This window comes from Cyprinus carpio, chromosome A23 (assembly GCF_018340385.1).
Source record: "Cyprinus carpio isolate SPL01 chromosome A23, ASM1834038v1, whole genome shotgun sequence".
In the NCBI taxonomy this organism is placed as follows: Eukaryota; Metazoa; Chordata; class Actinopteri; order Cypriniformes; family Cyprinidae; genus Cyprinus; species Cyprinus carpio.
Genome location: NC_056594.1, coordinates 7,433,608 through 7,448,748, shown reverse-complemented (window position 1 = coordinate 7,448,748; position 15,141 = coordinate 7,433,608). Strand labels below are relative to the sequence as shown.

Below are 15,141 nucleotides of genomic sequence, written 5' to 3'. Positions count from 1 at the left end.
TTATTAAATTTGCTTTACAAAATGTACACACATTAAACAATCAACATGCATTGCTTTACTATACACAGTTCAGTTCTTTTCAATATGAAAACAGTATTCATCGCGAGTATGTCATCTCACAGAGATGTTTTCAATAAACAATGTATTAATATAGAAATATCAAAACATTAGGTCGTGTTGTTACACATATTCATATAGAAGGTGGATCTATTTGAATCTAACACACGAAAACACGTTAATCTTGATTGCGTCGTCATTTCAACCAAAGAGGAACAAAATCTTGCATTTCACTACATAATCTTTCCACAAATCAGTCTGTGACAGCCATAATCAAATTACTTTACTTTTAAAGGACAACACTTGACCTTTAATAAAAAAGCCATTACAAGTTTGATGTCATAAAACTGAAACAACAAAACAATACTTACAAAATACGAAACACTTTTTTTTTTACCCTTTTCAGAAGCAATCACATAAACCAATGATTTTTTTTTGTTTGTTTTTGTTTTTCACATTTATAATAAGCACTTAAGGATCTCAGATGAAGTACTCTGAAGCAACTCCAGAGTAAATATGAATAATATTCACAAAATGGGCTGACAATCCAGAAACAAAATACACAAGTCCCAACAGGCACCCAAATGTCAGCAGCCATTATCAAAGGTTAAATCAAAATCATGCAGCAGCCTTCATCCCGGACACAAAAACATCCAAGAGCTTCAACAGAGTTTGATGTGACATCTATATCGTACGGCAAGTCTGTAGGGACAATGGGACTTTTCTCACTCAGAGAGCATTTTCATTTACTCTCACTTCAGACTGCTTCCTATTTGACCTTACGAAACGAAGGCTGAGTGTGCGGGCGGCCTTGAACAACACCCTGGAGTCTCCTCAAATGTGCATAAGTGAGAGTCGTACAAAGGCCCTTTGAGTGCAGTCATCCTACAATGACATGTCCCTTTCGTGAGGAGAAACAAAAGAACGAAAAGTATAGCTGCTCCTGTCTGGACAGTCCTGATAAAGCTCGCCATGCTGTTCATCTCACATCCATCTTGTCTTCGGCTCTCCTAATTATCGTTATTCCCTTGCAGATTTGGTCAAAAGCCCCTGCAGAGCGCACTGTAATTTATTAGCGTGGTTTAATGGCTTCTACATCACGGTAAGGATCAGTCAAATCATGTGCTTTCAGATCATTACTCGCAAATTGTTCATCGTTCTTGTGTTTATGTCTTTCAGCAGCAACATTTTAGGCCATATGTGTTTTAGTATTGTGATACACAAGCATGATAATTAAAGGAATAGTCCACCCAAAAATGTATATATTTGCTGAAAATGTACTCACCCTCAGGTCATCCATGAAGTAGATGAGCTGGTTTCTTCATCAAATTTAGCAGAATGGGTGCCGTCAGAATGAGAGTCCAAATAATCATAATAATCTACAAGTAATATGAATTATGGATTAGTATTTTGGCCAAGTTAAAATGCCTTAATGATGGATTCGTTTCTTGCACGCAGCTTTTCACTTCACAAGACAGTAACTGATGGACTGTGGATTACCTTTGGATTATTGTGACGGCACCCATTCACTGTAGAGGATCAATTGATGAACAAGTGATGTAGTGCTCTTTTCTCTGAATTTGTTCTGATGAAGAAACAAACTCATCTACATCTTGGATGGCCTGAGGGTGAGTAAATTTTACAAACAGCTATTTTTTATTTTGGATTAACTATTTCTTTAATTACCAGGACTGAAAGAGTCTAAAGCAATTTGAGCCCTACTGGGTAAGCAGCACCCCCCCCCCCCAAACTTTCCTAAACACATCTGATTCAGCTGATAAAGGCCCTGAGGAGCATCTGGTGAGTGGCCTAGAATCTGAGCCGCAGTCCAGCAAAGCGAGAAATTGACAAATAAAACACAAACTATTTATCTGAGGTCTGCTAAACAAGCTTTGAATACATAAAGTATCAGAACTTTTAAAGAGTCACAAAAGAACAAGTCGCTATGTATACGGCCAGAAAAAAAAAAAGTTGCTTTTAGCAACCATTCAGCATTTCTGGTTTAAGATGGAACAGATGTGTGCAGTATCCAGCACTGCCATCCTTTTAAAATGAATAATAACTACAGATGAGCTGATATCTGTACTATCTGTACTAAAAGCAATGGCTGTTTGCGTACTCTGCTGTGTGAAGAAACACCGGCAGCAGACGGAATATGCTATAAGATATAACAGTGTGCAGATAAACCGAGGGCAAAGAAAATAGCACAAGTTGACATCTAATTTGTTGTTATATATAAAAACAACTTAAATCAGGTCAAGAATGTATTCTGAGTTTATGCTGTAGTGCTTAACATATTATTAATACATTAAACCTGTCCTATCAGCCTCACTTTGCTGTACCTGAAAATGGTAACACTATTAAAAACACTGATATCACATACAGGAGGCTAAAAATAAGTATCAGTACTCATTTTTTAAACTCGTTTTCCAAAACTGAAATCTCAGACAAAAAAGTATAAATACTGGAGTTATCCCTTGTGTAAAAGAAGGACACTTAAGTATGCTTTTAAAAAAGGCTACTTGCCATGGAAATAATATACTTTAATGTAAATTTCATAATCAATTGTATTGTCTTGTGAAATATGGTTGAAGTGTACTGCTGAATGTACTGATAAGTATTTACGGTAAACTTAAAAATGCTTTAATGTCAGTTCTACTGAAACTTGTTTGTCGTTTAATGAAAAATATTTGTAAAACACATTTGCAATGTTGCAATTCACTATAAATCTATTAACTTTAAATGTAATCTCAACACACTACAGTTAAAATTATAATCAAGTACTTTACATGTGCTTTAATATGTCAACACTTCAAGATGAGTGTACTTCTTTAAAGCATGACAGAATATTAAAACAATGATTCAAAATGTACTTTATAGTTAAACATATAATTAGACATTATTACAGATGGTGAAGTCTTAAGAAACAGTCATGAAATACACTAAAGTGGCCTTTTTTATTAATATATTATCTGCAAGTACTTTTTAAAATACACTTTTAAGTGCACTACACTACAAATAAATACACTACAAGTAAATACACTATAAGTGCACATTTAATACAATTAAGCACACTTCTTTTTCACAAGGGATAATAAAGTGATATTTATAAAAAAAGGGTAATTAAAAATGTGGCTTTAGCACTCCAGAATTTTTGTTAGTGAGGAAAGAAAATCTAACATCTCTCACATTGTAATACTGTAATAATTGGTTGCTCATCTCAAAATTACATTTTCACCCACCTATTACTATTTTTGATCATCAAAAATTATACTTCTATTAAACCAAATCATTATGACTGCATTAAAGTCTTATGTGTCTAAATGCTTAATCAAATTTTGAACTAAGAACAACTCTAGCATTTCCATAAAAGTCTGAGTTCCCTCATGTTACTATTATGATATCATTACTTTATCATTGTAACTGTAGACAAATTTACCCATAACCTCACCTAGTGTTGAACGCAGTTCAAATAGTGTACGTCTCATTGTCACAAAACCCGTGAATGTAGCACTTTGACAATCATGAATACTAGATGCTTGTAGCTGCAAAATGGTGCCTGGAGCAAACAAATACAAGCCTTGCGTGTGCTAAAACATAGATAAGGCACAGAGACAACTCTTGAACAAATAATTGAACTAATAAGCAAAGGCTAAATGTCAGTTAATGATGTGATTGCAAAACAATCACAAGTATAACAAACCATAGCTTAAAGGGATCGTTCACACACAAAAAAAACAAGCTTTCTGGCATTATTTTACAATTTTCTGTTTTTTTTTTCTTATCTTAATGTTGTTGTGGAATGCTTTTATGATATTCTTATGGTGCTTTCATGGCCTCAATGAAGCTTAAAGGAATAGTTCATCCAAAAATGTATTTTCAGGCCATCCAAGATTTAGATGAGTTTGTTTCTTCATGGGAACAGATTTGGAGAAATGTAGCATTACATCACTTGCACACCAGTGGATCTACTGCAGTGAATGACTGCAGTCAGAATGAGAGTCCAAAAAGCTGATTAAAAACATCACAATAATCCACAAGTAATCCACACCACTCCAGTCCATCAATGCCATGTGAAGAGAAAAATATGAGTATTTGTCACAAACAAATCCATCTGTAAGATGTTTTTAACTTTGTTGCTTTTGGGTTCTCTAATATTGCTTTCTCCAGTGAAAATGTATTCTCATCTGAATCAGGAAAGAAATACGCACAGATCAAGCACCATTTAAAAGCAAAAACTGAATCAGTTCTAAATAATATTTTGGTGGAGATTGATGTGAGAGGATCAATGGGGGAACAGGGGATGGACTTTTTCACTGTATGAAACAGTTTTATAGATTATAGACTCATATTTTGGCCAGAAGCCATGATGAAAAAGTTAAAATGCCTTAATGATGGATTTTTTTCTTACAAACAAGTGGTTTTTCACTTTACAAGATGGACTGGAGTGTTGTGGGTTACTTGTAGATTATTGTGATGCTTTTATCAGCTGTTTGGACTCTCATTCTGACGGCACCCATTCACTGCAGAGCATCCACTGGTGAGAAAGTGATGTAATGCTACATTTCTCCAGATCTGTTTTGATTAAGAAACAAACTCATCTATATCTTTGATGACCTGAGGGTAAGTACATTTTCAGTAAATTTTTATTTTTGAGTGAACTATTACTTTAAAAGGCCTCTGTCTCCATTCATTGTAATTGCACGGGAACATTCTTTAAAATCGCTGCTTTTCGTCCAATAGAAAAATTAAAGTTACATGACAACAACATGAGGGTGTGTAAATGATTTCTGGGTGAACTAATCCTTCAATTAATGATGTGTTAATTACAAAACAATCACAAGTTTAACAAACAGTAGCTTAGTAAGAAGTAAAAGGATGTTAACTACTTTGGCATGTACATGGAAGTAAGGCATTTGTTCTGAGGGATGAATGAGAAGATGAAATCTTAGTGCAGTAACATGACTCATCCCTCTTCATACACTGGTATGCTTCAAAAACCCTCGGTTGAAACCTTGTTAGGGTCTTGGATCACTTGCAAGGACATAATGATACACAGTACATAACACATGGACACAAAATCTGACCATTGTGACGCTGACGTTTTCCCGTCATGCTCCTTGAACGGCTCTCCGGGCATTGCCTCAGATAACTATGGAGAGAAAGATCGATAATCTCTCCCCAAAAGTGTTTCGGTGCACCTCTCCAGCAATTCCACAGCGAGGAAGAGTGTGGACAATCAAACTGGTCAGAGGACATTCGATCCTTCAGACTGTTAACACAAAGCCAGTCGCAGTGTTGATAACGCAATGATAGAAAGCAAGGAGATGGGGATAGGGTTGGGTCGCCAGGCTCCGGACCCTCGTACACTCATACCTGGAACATGGAAAACAGGACTTAAAAGTCGTACACTCATACCTGGAACATGGAAAACATGTAATTTGAGGTTGATGATAGTAAGGGCAACTTTTTTGAGATATGTTGTTTTTTAGTTTTCCCATTGAGGATGAGTAACAAATTTCTATCTGGATACTTTAGATCGGTTGTCTGTGTCTCACATGGTTGACTGTTGACAGCAACACTGCCCAAAGTTGCCCGGCTACATTGCTCAAAAAGTTGCCCCATGTATCGTCCTGAGAATTTATCTATAAGAGCAATAAAACATGGCTTCTTTGGGAATTGAAGGATGAAATTATAGCTTTAGCAGTATTTAGCTCTACATCTGGACAGTCTTGTGCTCTGAGCGGATTTGCATTGACTTCCACCAGTTTTTCCAGTTTAAATTACTAACTAAAATAAAGCAGGTTAGAAAACCTTGCTATTGGCACAGCTAATCATTTCCAACATTAACAACTGAAAAAATTTGCATATAATATTTTCCCTGCTGTTAGTTTAATCCAAAAATTAAAAATTGCTGAACATTTACTCACCATCAAACCATACAAGATGTAGATGAGTTTGTTTTTTCATCTGAAATTTTAAATCTTGAAATTTAGCGTGACATCTCTTGCTTACCTGTGGATCCTCTTCAGTGAATGGGTGCCGTCAGAATGAGATTTGAAACAACTGATAAAAACATCACAATAATCCACAAGTTCCCATTCATTGCAAAGGATCCATTAGTGAACAAGTGATGTAATGCAAAATTTTCTCCAAATCTGTTGCAATAAAGAAACAAACTCATCTACATCTTGGATGTCCTGAGTGTGGGTAAAATTTCAGCAAATTTTCATTTTGGGGTGAACTGTTCTTTTAACCCAGAAAATAAATGGAACTGAATGGAACTGAAACATGAATGTACACAGCTGTTCAAAAGCTTGGGGTCTGTAAAAATCTTTAATTTTATTCTTTGAAATTAGATTAAAAACAGTTGCATTTTCACTAAAGTCCAGCAGATGCTCACTGAGCAGACTTTCCCAGTTTAAATGACTAACTAATTAATACTAAAGCAGGTTGGAAAACCTTGCTATTGGCACAGCTAATAATTTCAAACATCAACTGAGTCAGGGCTTTTTCTTGAAAACCAGACATTGCAGGCTATTAGATGAAAAATGTGAACAATAAGCCACAGAGAACAGTTGTCCCTTGCAGTTGCATCAGCCTGTGACGTTGTATGCATGGGGGAGCGGAGACCAACGGGCAGAGATAGATGGTGAGAGCTTGGGCTAGTTAATAAAGATCAGACTGCTTAGCCCAGTGGAGAATAAAAGGTGTACAAGGAGGACACATGAAATCAGTGAGAACTCATTTAGAGAGGCACATTAAACTCTGTGGGCTGCAGTAAGAGAGCGTCTACGCTGCAAACGGCATCTGCGCTCTTCACTCGAAGGAACAGGAGTAGAACATTATGAGGTCAACTGTGCATTGTTTATTTTATAAGGGCCTGTGTGTTTAATATCCCTTTGGCATTGAATATTTATCTTTTACATCATGGGCATTGAAAGAGGAGGGCAGTGGATGTGCTTTGCACACGCCTGCAGGTTTAACTCACATACGGAAATGTAATATTGTGTAAGCATGCAGACATAAAATAAATCAGCCGAATATAAACAACTGATAAAATCGAATTTATAAATCGCTCATTTTTCTAAAGTAACACTATCCAACAGGGACACCGGGATGGTAGCATTTTTTATTTATTTTTTGGCCTCCCTTGAGCTTGTTGCATTTTCATAAAGGTCCTAAAGGGTAATCAGCAAATATGAGCAGTGACTTCACAGCAGTGTGATTGGCTCATAACCCTGTCAGAGTCATTATTTACAACCAGTCCACAAGAAGTGATGGATGGAATAAACATTGAGCAAACTATTCAGCCACTTAGTTTTATCACCACTCTGATTCGGAAAGATCTGTCAGGTGAGGTGAGTTTTTAGTTTCATTACATTTTCTGAGTGAAACAGGATATTTGATTAGAAAAATGTTTGGCAGGACTTAATTTGATTCAACAGGAACTGATTGGATGGTGAAAAGAAGATTTTACATTCCAAATATTTTGCTGCTGGTTAACATTTATGAATAGCCACACAGCCTGAGTGACGTCAGCAGAAAAGGAAAGTTGTTGGAGCACATTATAACATTTCCCATATTTTTACAATTACATTTATGTAAGCGTTAAATGTCAGAAAAATCATTTATTTGATAAATGTAATCTTTAGCCAATCTCAAAATGAACAGCCATTTTTTCAAACTGTACATTTTAATGTTGTTTTGCCTAAATTCACTTTTAGCATTTTTAGAATCAGCAATCATTTTCATTTTGGTGCATCTGTAATTATAATGAAGAATGAATTTCCACTATCTTTCAAAAGTCTGGGGTCAGTAAGTTTTTTTTATACAAAATAAGTCTCTTATGATCAAAAAGATTGCATTTATTTGGTATAGTAAAAATAGTAATATTGTGAAATGTAATGACAATTTAAAATAACCATTTCCTATTTTAATATATTATAAAATGTCATTTATTCCTGTGATGTAAAGCTGAATTTTCAGCATCATTACTCCAGTCTTCAGTGTCATATGATCCTTCAGAAATCATTTTAGTATGCTGATTTGCTGCTCAAGAAACATTTCTTATTATTATCAATGTTGAAAACAGTTGTGCTGCTTAATTATTTTGTGGAAATTCTGATACTTTTTTTTTAAGGATTTTTTGATGAATAATGTATTTTGATGAACAGTTTTTTTTTTAAATAGATTTTTACAAATTTTATTCCTTGCTAAATTAAAGTATACATTATTATTATTGACCCCAAACTTTTGAACAATATTGTATACTGGACTAAAAAAAAAAAAAAATTATCAGAAGACCAACACACTCAAATTCATCAAATTAAAAAAATAGTTCTTACTAAGTTTATGTATGTTGATGGGTTCGGTTGGCATCCCTTCTCCTCCGTCACTCAGCGCTCGTATCTGAATGATGTAATCATCATCTGCAGGTAGCGTGAGCTCCACTGAGGTCAGATTTGTTGTTATTGTGTTAATTTCTTCATGTCGGTTCCTTCTGTAAGACACCTGGAGAGAACAAATGAGAGAGGTGCTAACAACCACTTAGATTTATTCAGCACAAGCTATTTTAGTCGATAAAGGAAGTAAAATCAAATTATCATACACTGTAGGGAACTGCAGTGTTTATTAGCACACCTGGTGTTTTCGCTATACTGTACAGCATATATTTTGAAGATCTGCGGTATAAATTAGTTTTATTTTTAATTTCCGTTACCACTAAGGTGGGTAATCGTCCAATAAAAGAAATATATACACTTTAATACAGCACTTTAATGCACTTGTTTCCTAAATGCTCACTGGAATAGAACAAGCTAATATGATTATATGAATGTAATTAATTACTTTTTGTTTGGCTTTGAGGTTTACATTGCTGGGAAGCACTTACCTGATAACCAGTAACATCTGACTCCATCTCCAGAGAAATGACAGGCTCCCAATGAACAGTGAGCTTAGAGCCAATCAGATTCCACTCCACGTTCAAAGGTGGCTGCCCGGGTGCTGAGAGGAAACACCGCCATTAGTTACTATACATGTGAGGACATCATACATTATGATTTTATGAACAAACAGACAGCCAGGCCAGGCACCTCTCCTGTCAATGTCATTATGTATTATATTTTTATTATTTTTTTATTATATATTATTTTTTTATTTTTTTATTTTTTATCAAATAAATGAACACTTGATATAAAAAAAAACTTAACAATAATTATAGTACAGTACTGTATATCAAATGACAGGTGTCTTTATCCTGTTTAAACAATAAAAATGGCTTTTTTTTTTTTTTTTACAAGGTGCAAATATTGAAATTAACATAACATAAGATGACATGACATGACATGACATGACATAACAAAATAATAAAATATAATCTATTATTTAACTGCACATGCAATGCCTAAATAAACTGATAAAACTAAATTTTAAGAAGCGTATACTTACGGGACTTCTTGGTGGTCACATTGATGGTGGGAGACAGAGGGCCAGTTCCCGCCGTGTTGAAAGCGCTCACTGTCAGGAAATACTGAGTGTATTCTCTCAGTCCACTGATGTTAACCTTGTTCTGATTGGCAGACACTCTGACTTTGCCCATGGTCTCTGGTTTTGTATCGTCCTCCCAGTACACCACCTGATTTCAAGAGCATTGGAGAGAAAGCACAGCCTGTGGGATCGAAAACCTCACGGATATAATGCAACCATGCCATTATGTTCAGTGCAGGAGAATTATTATACATGAGTTTTTCCACTTTTTTCCACACAGTGGGTTTGGGGTGACATGGATGAAGAGATTCACAGAGGAATGTATAATGTGTTCTCTGTGTCCTCAAAAAAGATGAAGAAAAGCCATTTCGCCCGTGCTCCAGAGAGGGCCTCCTATGCACACAGTAAGAACAGGGTACCCTATTCTTATTTTCAAATGGAGCGTTTCCATGGGTACAGAGGGAACTTTGAGGTGCAGCGTGGGAGATGATAGGTTCTGACAGAACCCACGGTGCATTTCAAAACCGGACAGAGAGTCATTTCCATTTAGAAGAAGGGACGCACCTCGTAGCCCAACACTCTTTCTGGGGAAGCGCTGAGAATGTGCCAGCTCACTTCAATTTCAGTGGCAGAAATGCTTCTGGCCCACACACCGTCTGGAACGCCACTGGGCTCTAAGAGGAAAGAGAAAGAGAGAAAAAGATGAATGCATAAGGACAAGAAGAAAAGAGACAAGTAAATATGAGAAAAGAAGAGCAAAAATAAGACGAATAAGACACAACTAGGATGGAACAAGGGAAGAAACTGAAATGAGACTAAAAAAAGAGAAGAGGAAACAATGAGACCAGAGAAGACTAGATGAGATGAGATGAGACAAAAGGAGAAAACAAGAAGACAGAAAGAGAAGAGATGAGATGAGGACAAGAAGAGATAAGAAAAACAAGGATGCAACGAAGAGAGATGGAAACAAGACAAACAAGAGGTGAGATGAGATAAAAAGACAAAACTAAGAAAAGAAGAGATTAGAGAAGACGAAAAGAGAAGAACTAGGATGCAAAATGGAGAATTTGAAATAAGACAGAAGAAAAGAGAATGGAATAAAGAGAAATGTAAACGATGAAATAAAAAAGGACAAGAGGAGAAAAGATGAGATCAGGGGAAGGGCACAAATCAGAGGCTGGTGAAAAATAATTTATAAATGACTGATGCAAAACCTTTTGTCTCTTTAATAGTAAATTACTAGCCTTTATTTTAACAGGATAGATGAGTGACACAAGGAACATTATCTGTACAGGAATTCAATTAATGCGGTAGCTTCCTGACACACCACGGTCTCCTCATCACTCCACGCTGTAATAGCTCATCACAAACTGATCCTAACTAGCTGAAAGATTCCCACACTGCTGCTTCAAAGGCTGAGCATGAGATTTCAGAACTAAAACCACCTGACATTTCCAACACAACATTATGCACAGCCATTACAGTACATGCTTTACTTTGTACTTACTATAAAAAGAAAATTGCATTATGGATTCTTGGACATTTAGCAAAAGATCAAATACATTTCCAGTTAAGAAAGGGTAAATTACTGCTCAAAGAACAGAAAACTGCCAGCAACAGTGTTGGAGAAACCCATAAAATGATATAACATTATATAATCTAAATCTATAGCCTTTTCCTTGCTTTTCCTTGACCATTTGTTATAAAATGAGCCACGTTCTTTCAGTACTGCACAAAATAAAGTGCTGGTGGTAAAGGAATCAATTCCAGCCTGTTCTTTCAATGTTTTATGCACCTTACAATGGATGAATAAATACATGGCGAAAAGAAAAATCCATTGAAAACACTGTAAATGACTGAAAAGGTAAGCTTTTGTGCGCTGCTCATAACGCGATCGACAGTCTCACCATTCTCGGCCGAGAACACAATGGCAACGGGGCTGAACGGACCCTGGCCTTTGGTGTTGTAGGCACCCACTTTGACGCTAAATGGAGAAAAGGGCGGGATGCTCTCGTTCCGGTACACGTAACGGGACTGTGATGGTATGGAGGTGACGGCGTGTGTCCAGTTGACCTCCCCCAGCGGCCGGAAAGCGATGATGTAGCCGAAACCTTCTCCGTTTTGCAGGTCTTCAGGCACAGGCTGGGAGGGAAACAAAAAACTATAGTGATATTAAAACATACAGACCAGATCCAGCCTCAGGTTCACACCTAGCGCTTTTCCAAATCCCGCACAGTTTTTGCAAAGTGATGCAACCTCTTGAGAGCCCAAATGAACCGCTTTCTAATATACAACCAAATTTGAATTGAATGCTATTACGGGAGTAAAGGGCCCAGATGGAAAACAGGCTTGGCTTTGACTGAGGTAATAAACACCCCCATTCAATTCCATTTAATTAGCCAAAACTATTACCTCGCACAGAGGGAGTGATAATATAGACAGATGACTTACCTCCCATGTTATTACTAGCTCTGACTTGGAGCCACCCCCACCTCCGACATCGGTGGGGGTCGTGTCAGGAACTGCGTACAGAAAAACAAAGAAAAAGCAGCTTTGTTTTCAGTACAGCGGATAGATGCAGCCCCTGCCTTCATCATTGTTTCTATTCTTTTTCTTTTGCTTTTAAGCCTTACTTAATCAAGTATCTAATGTAACAAAGCTCCGGTCCCTTAGCAACTGATTAAAAAAAATTCTGTGGGCAGCGTCTGAGTTAACTGGCTTTGTTTCTAGTGAATTTCACCATTTGCCAAGAGTCTCTCAACAATAATGCTAGAAGAATTCCTTCTATAATATACAAAGAGGCACTTGAGCACTGAATGCACCGAAATTGTATCGCTTCATCAAGGGACGTTTGAAAAATATGGACACTTGAGCATTAGTGGATTCAACCTCAGACAGCACACCCACAGGCCGCCTACAGTCGCTTACTATCCATCTGATACATACTGCACACAAAACTAGATTGCGCTGTCTCAATCTGCCAAGCTCTGTTCTGATTGGCTGACTAATTTGATGGGCAATTTGTGTTCACAAGGTACCTTTTGAAGATTAAATTATCTCTGGATTTGATCAGGTTTGAAATGTTGTATTAAATCAGATCAAAAGTTGTTCTGTCTGTGAACTAGTCTGTACTTAATACAGTGAGAGAAGAAATTCTTGATCTTGGAGTAATTTTGCTTCTGACCACTTCTTTGTTAATCGGGTCAAAGAAAATTGCTAACAAAAATGTCAGTTCACAGAAGGTGTTTTGATTATCTGTTTTGATAATGTACATCATCACAAAAAGTAAACAATTGAAATGAAAATATGATGAGAAAAAAATAACAGTGCAAGATACAGCGATCAGGCATAATATTATGACCACCTTCCTAATATTGTGTTAGTCCCGCTTTTGCTGCCAAAACAGCAAATAGCTTGTCTGTTGGATTGGACCACACTGGCCTACTATACTGTATATAACTATAGTGTACTCATTATGTTATTTCAGTAGGGTAATGCATTTCACATGCATTGGTTAAATGTTGGTATGTTTAAATGAATATATAAAATGTTAGAATATTTGCTATTGTTATGTGCTCTCATTAACTAAAATTGTATTTTCATAGACTAAAATTAGATCAAAATAAAATTGCCTAAAAGGAATGAAACTCAAAAACACAATTTAAATGAGATATTTTCTGATTTGACTTTCAGCTAAAAATGTGTGTATAAATTAACAGCGCTGGTGACTCACCTGCATCTTCAGTTCTTGTTTTAAGAGAAGCGGGACTCGGTTCCCCCACGCCGACGCTGTTTCTGGCCAGCACTCTGAACTCATACTCCACCCATGCATTCAGATCCACCACCGTTGCCGTCAAGGTGTTCCCATCAATCACCTCCGGGACTGAGAGCAAACAGAAAAGCCACGGTTTAACTGAAAATACCTGGATTACAAGGTGGCACCATAAAAGTCAACAACAAGAGCCCAATTTTGAGCCTATGTTTACAATAAGTCAGAAGTGTCATAAAACATAAAAAAAAAGTTATATTCCACATCTCTGTCTGGGTGGGATGTTTTCGAATTAATTTGGATTCAAGCGGCAAGGCAAGAGACCAGATTAAGTTGTTTTGCGTTAGTACTTAGAGGTCCTTATATGTACTCAAAGCGAGCATAAGCTTCTTTTTTAAAAGCACATGAGATGTGCTATGGTAATTTCAGTCTCTCACTGAATTGATGCTCTGCTTGACTAGCTTTAGCTAATCCTGTATTGTTACCCGTGTTCACTGCTTGCCAGCCCACTGTGAAAGCTGTCTTGGCCTGGATGATATAGCTTGTGATGGGGCTGCCGTTATCCTGGCCGGGTCTCCAAGAAAGCTGAGCCGTGCTGTCTGTGATCTCCTCCACTGTTACGCCATCTGGAGCTCCTGGGGGACCTGATTCAATCGGACAATTAGCAGTGAATTAGCAATTAGAAATGAAGTTACCTTCACTGTCATCTAACCTTGCTCACCCCCTGCCAGGAAGCTCTCCGCTTATCGCCCCACTAAATTGTGATATAATGCCAGCCTCTAATAGGCGTTATAACATTTTAAGCTGTTGCTTTTGTTGGAACACTAGGTCTCTGAGAATCACAGGAAAGCTTTTCAGAGGCTTGAGCTGTTTTCTTAAAAGCTACAGCACGTCTCCTTTGAAAAGCTGCAAGTAGCTGCAAATTTCCAATTAAAAATTTGCAGAGAGTTGTCTTTCTTTGTCAAATTCACACTCCTTTGGGGGATAATATAACGAAATGGAGCATAATGTTTGGTGGTTTTGTCAGCTCAGGTCACTTGTAGCATCAAAAATAAGACCAGACAGTGTTTGCTTCTCACCTAAAAGACACTCAAAGACAAATCATCAAGACAAATTGTGAAGTTGTAAAAAAAATTTCTTCATATTTGGTTTTGGTATGAGGAGTTTGCATGCATCTTTGATCTGACTAACATTTACATAATTCATTTTAAACCAAGGCCCCCCATTGTGCATAAAATTCAAAGGCCAGACACTTCTGTGAATTAAACTGCCAGAGGTTTTAGGAGCTAAATGTCCTTCAGGGTTCCCTCTCTTTTTACATGTCTGTTCCAGTTCCTTAATCTTAATAATTTTAATAATGAATTTTATGAATACTTTTTACTTACAATTTCTACCTGATACAACATTTTAGAGCTTGGAAGAACTAGAAACACACACACACACACACACACACACACACACACACACACACACACACACACACACACACACACACACACACACACACACACACACACACACACACACACACACACACACACACACACACACACATATATACATACATACACACACACACACACACACACACACACACACACACACACACACACACCACATATATATATATATATATATATATATATAAATGCCTATTGAGTTTTGTGACTGTATTAATTTAAATGTACAGTGGGTGTAGAAAAGAATCACACCCCTTTCAAATAATAACATTTTGTTGCTTCGCAGCCTGAAAGGAAGACGGACAAAGTTTTTGTTTTATCCAGCAGTATTTACTCAGTGCAACTTTTAACATCCAAGTGAAAGAT

The 15,141-nt window shown here is 36.9% G+C and overlaps 1 protein-coding gene across 1 annotated transcript in view; it reads right to left on the bottom strand.

Annotated features, from left to right (window-relative positions):
• Window positions 1-4,637: 4,637 nt before the first annotated feature.
• cntn3a.2 (contactin 3a, tandem duplicate 2) overlaps window positions 4,638-15,141 on the bottom strand; it is a 75,393-nt gene continuing 64,889 nt past the window's right edge. The window contains exons 15-23 of the mRNA XM_042712849.1: window positions 13,801-13,959; window positions 13,280-13,429; window positions 11,998-12,068; window positions 11,454-11,688; window positions 10,111-10,220; window positions 9,508-9,694; window positions 8,951-9,063; window positions 8,406-8,571; window positions 4,638-5,433 (exon numbers count right to left, since the gene is read on the bottom strand). Of these exons, the coding sequence (XP_042568783.1) occupies window positions 5,333-5,433; window positions 8,406-8,571; window positions 8,951-9,063; window positions 9,508-9,694; window positions 10,111-10,220; window positions 11,454-11,688; window positions 11,998-12,068; window positions 13,280-13,429; window positions 13,801-13,959 (1,292 nt within the window). The 3' untranslated portion in view covers window positions 4,638-5,332. The remainder of the gene's footprint in view (window positions 5,434-8,405; window positions 8,572-8,950; window positions 9,064-9,507; window positions 9,695-10,110; window positions 10,221-11,453; window positions 11,689-11,997; window positions 12,069-13,279; window positions 13,430-13,800; window positions 13,960-15,141) is intronic.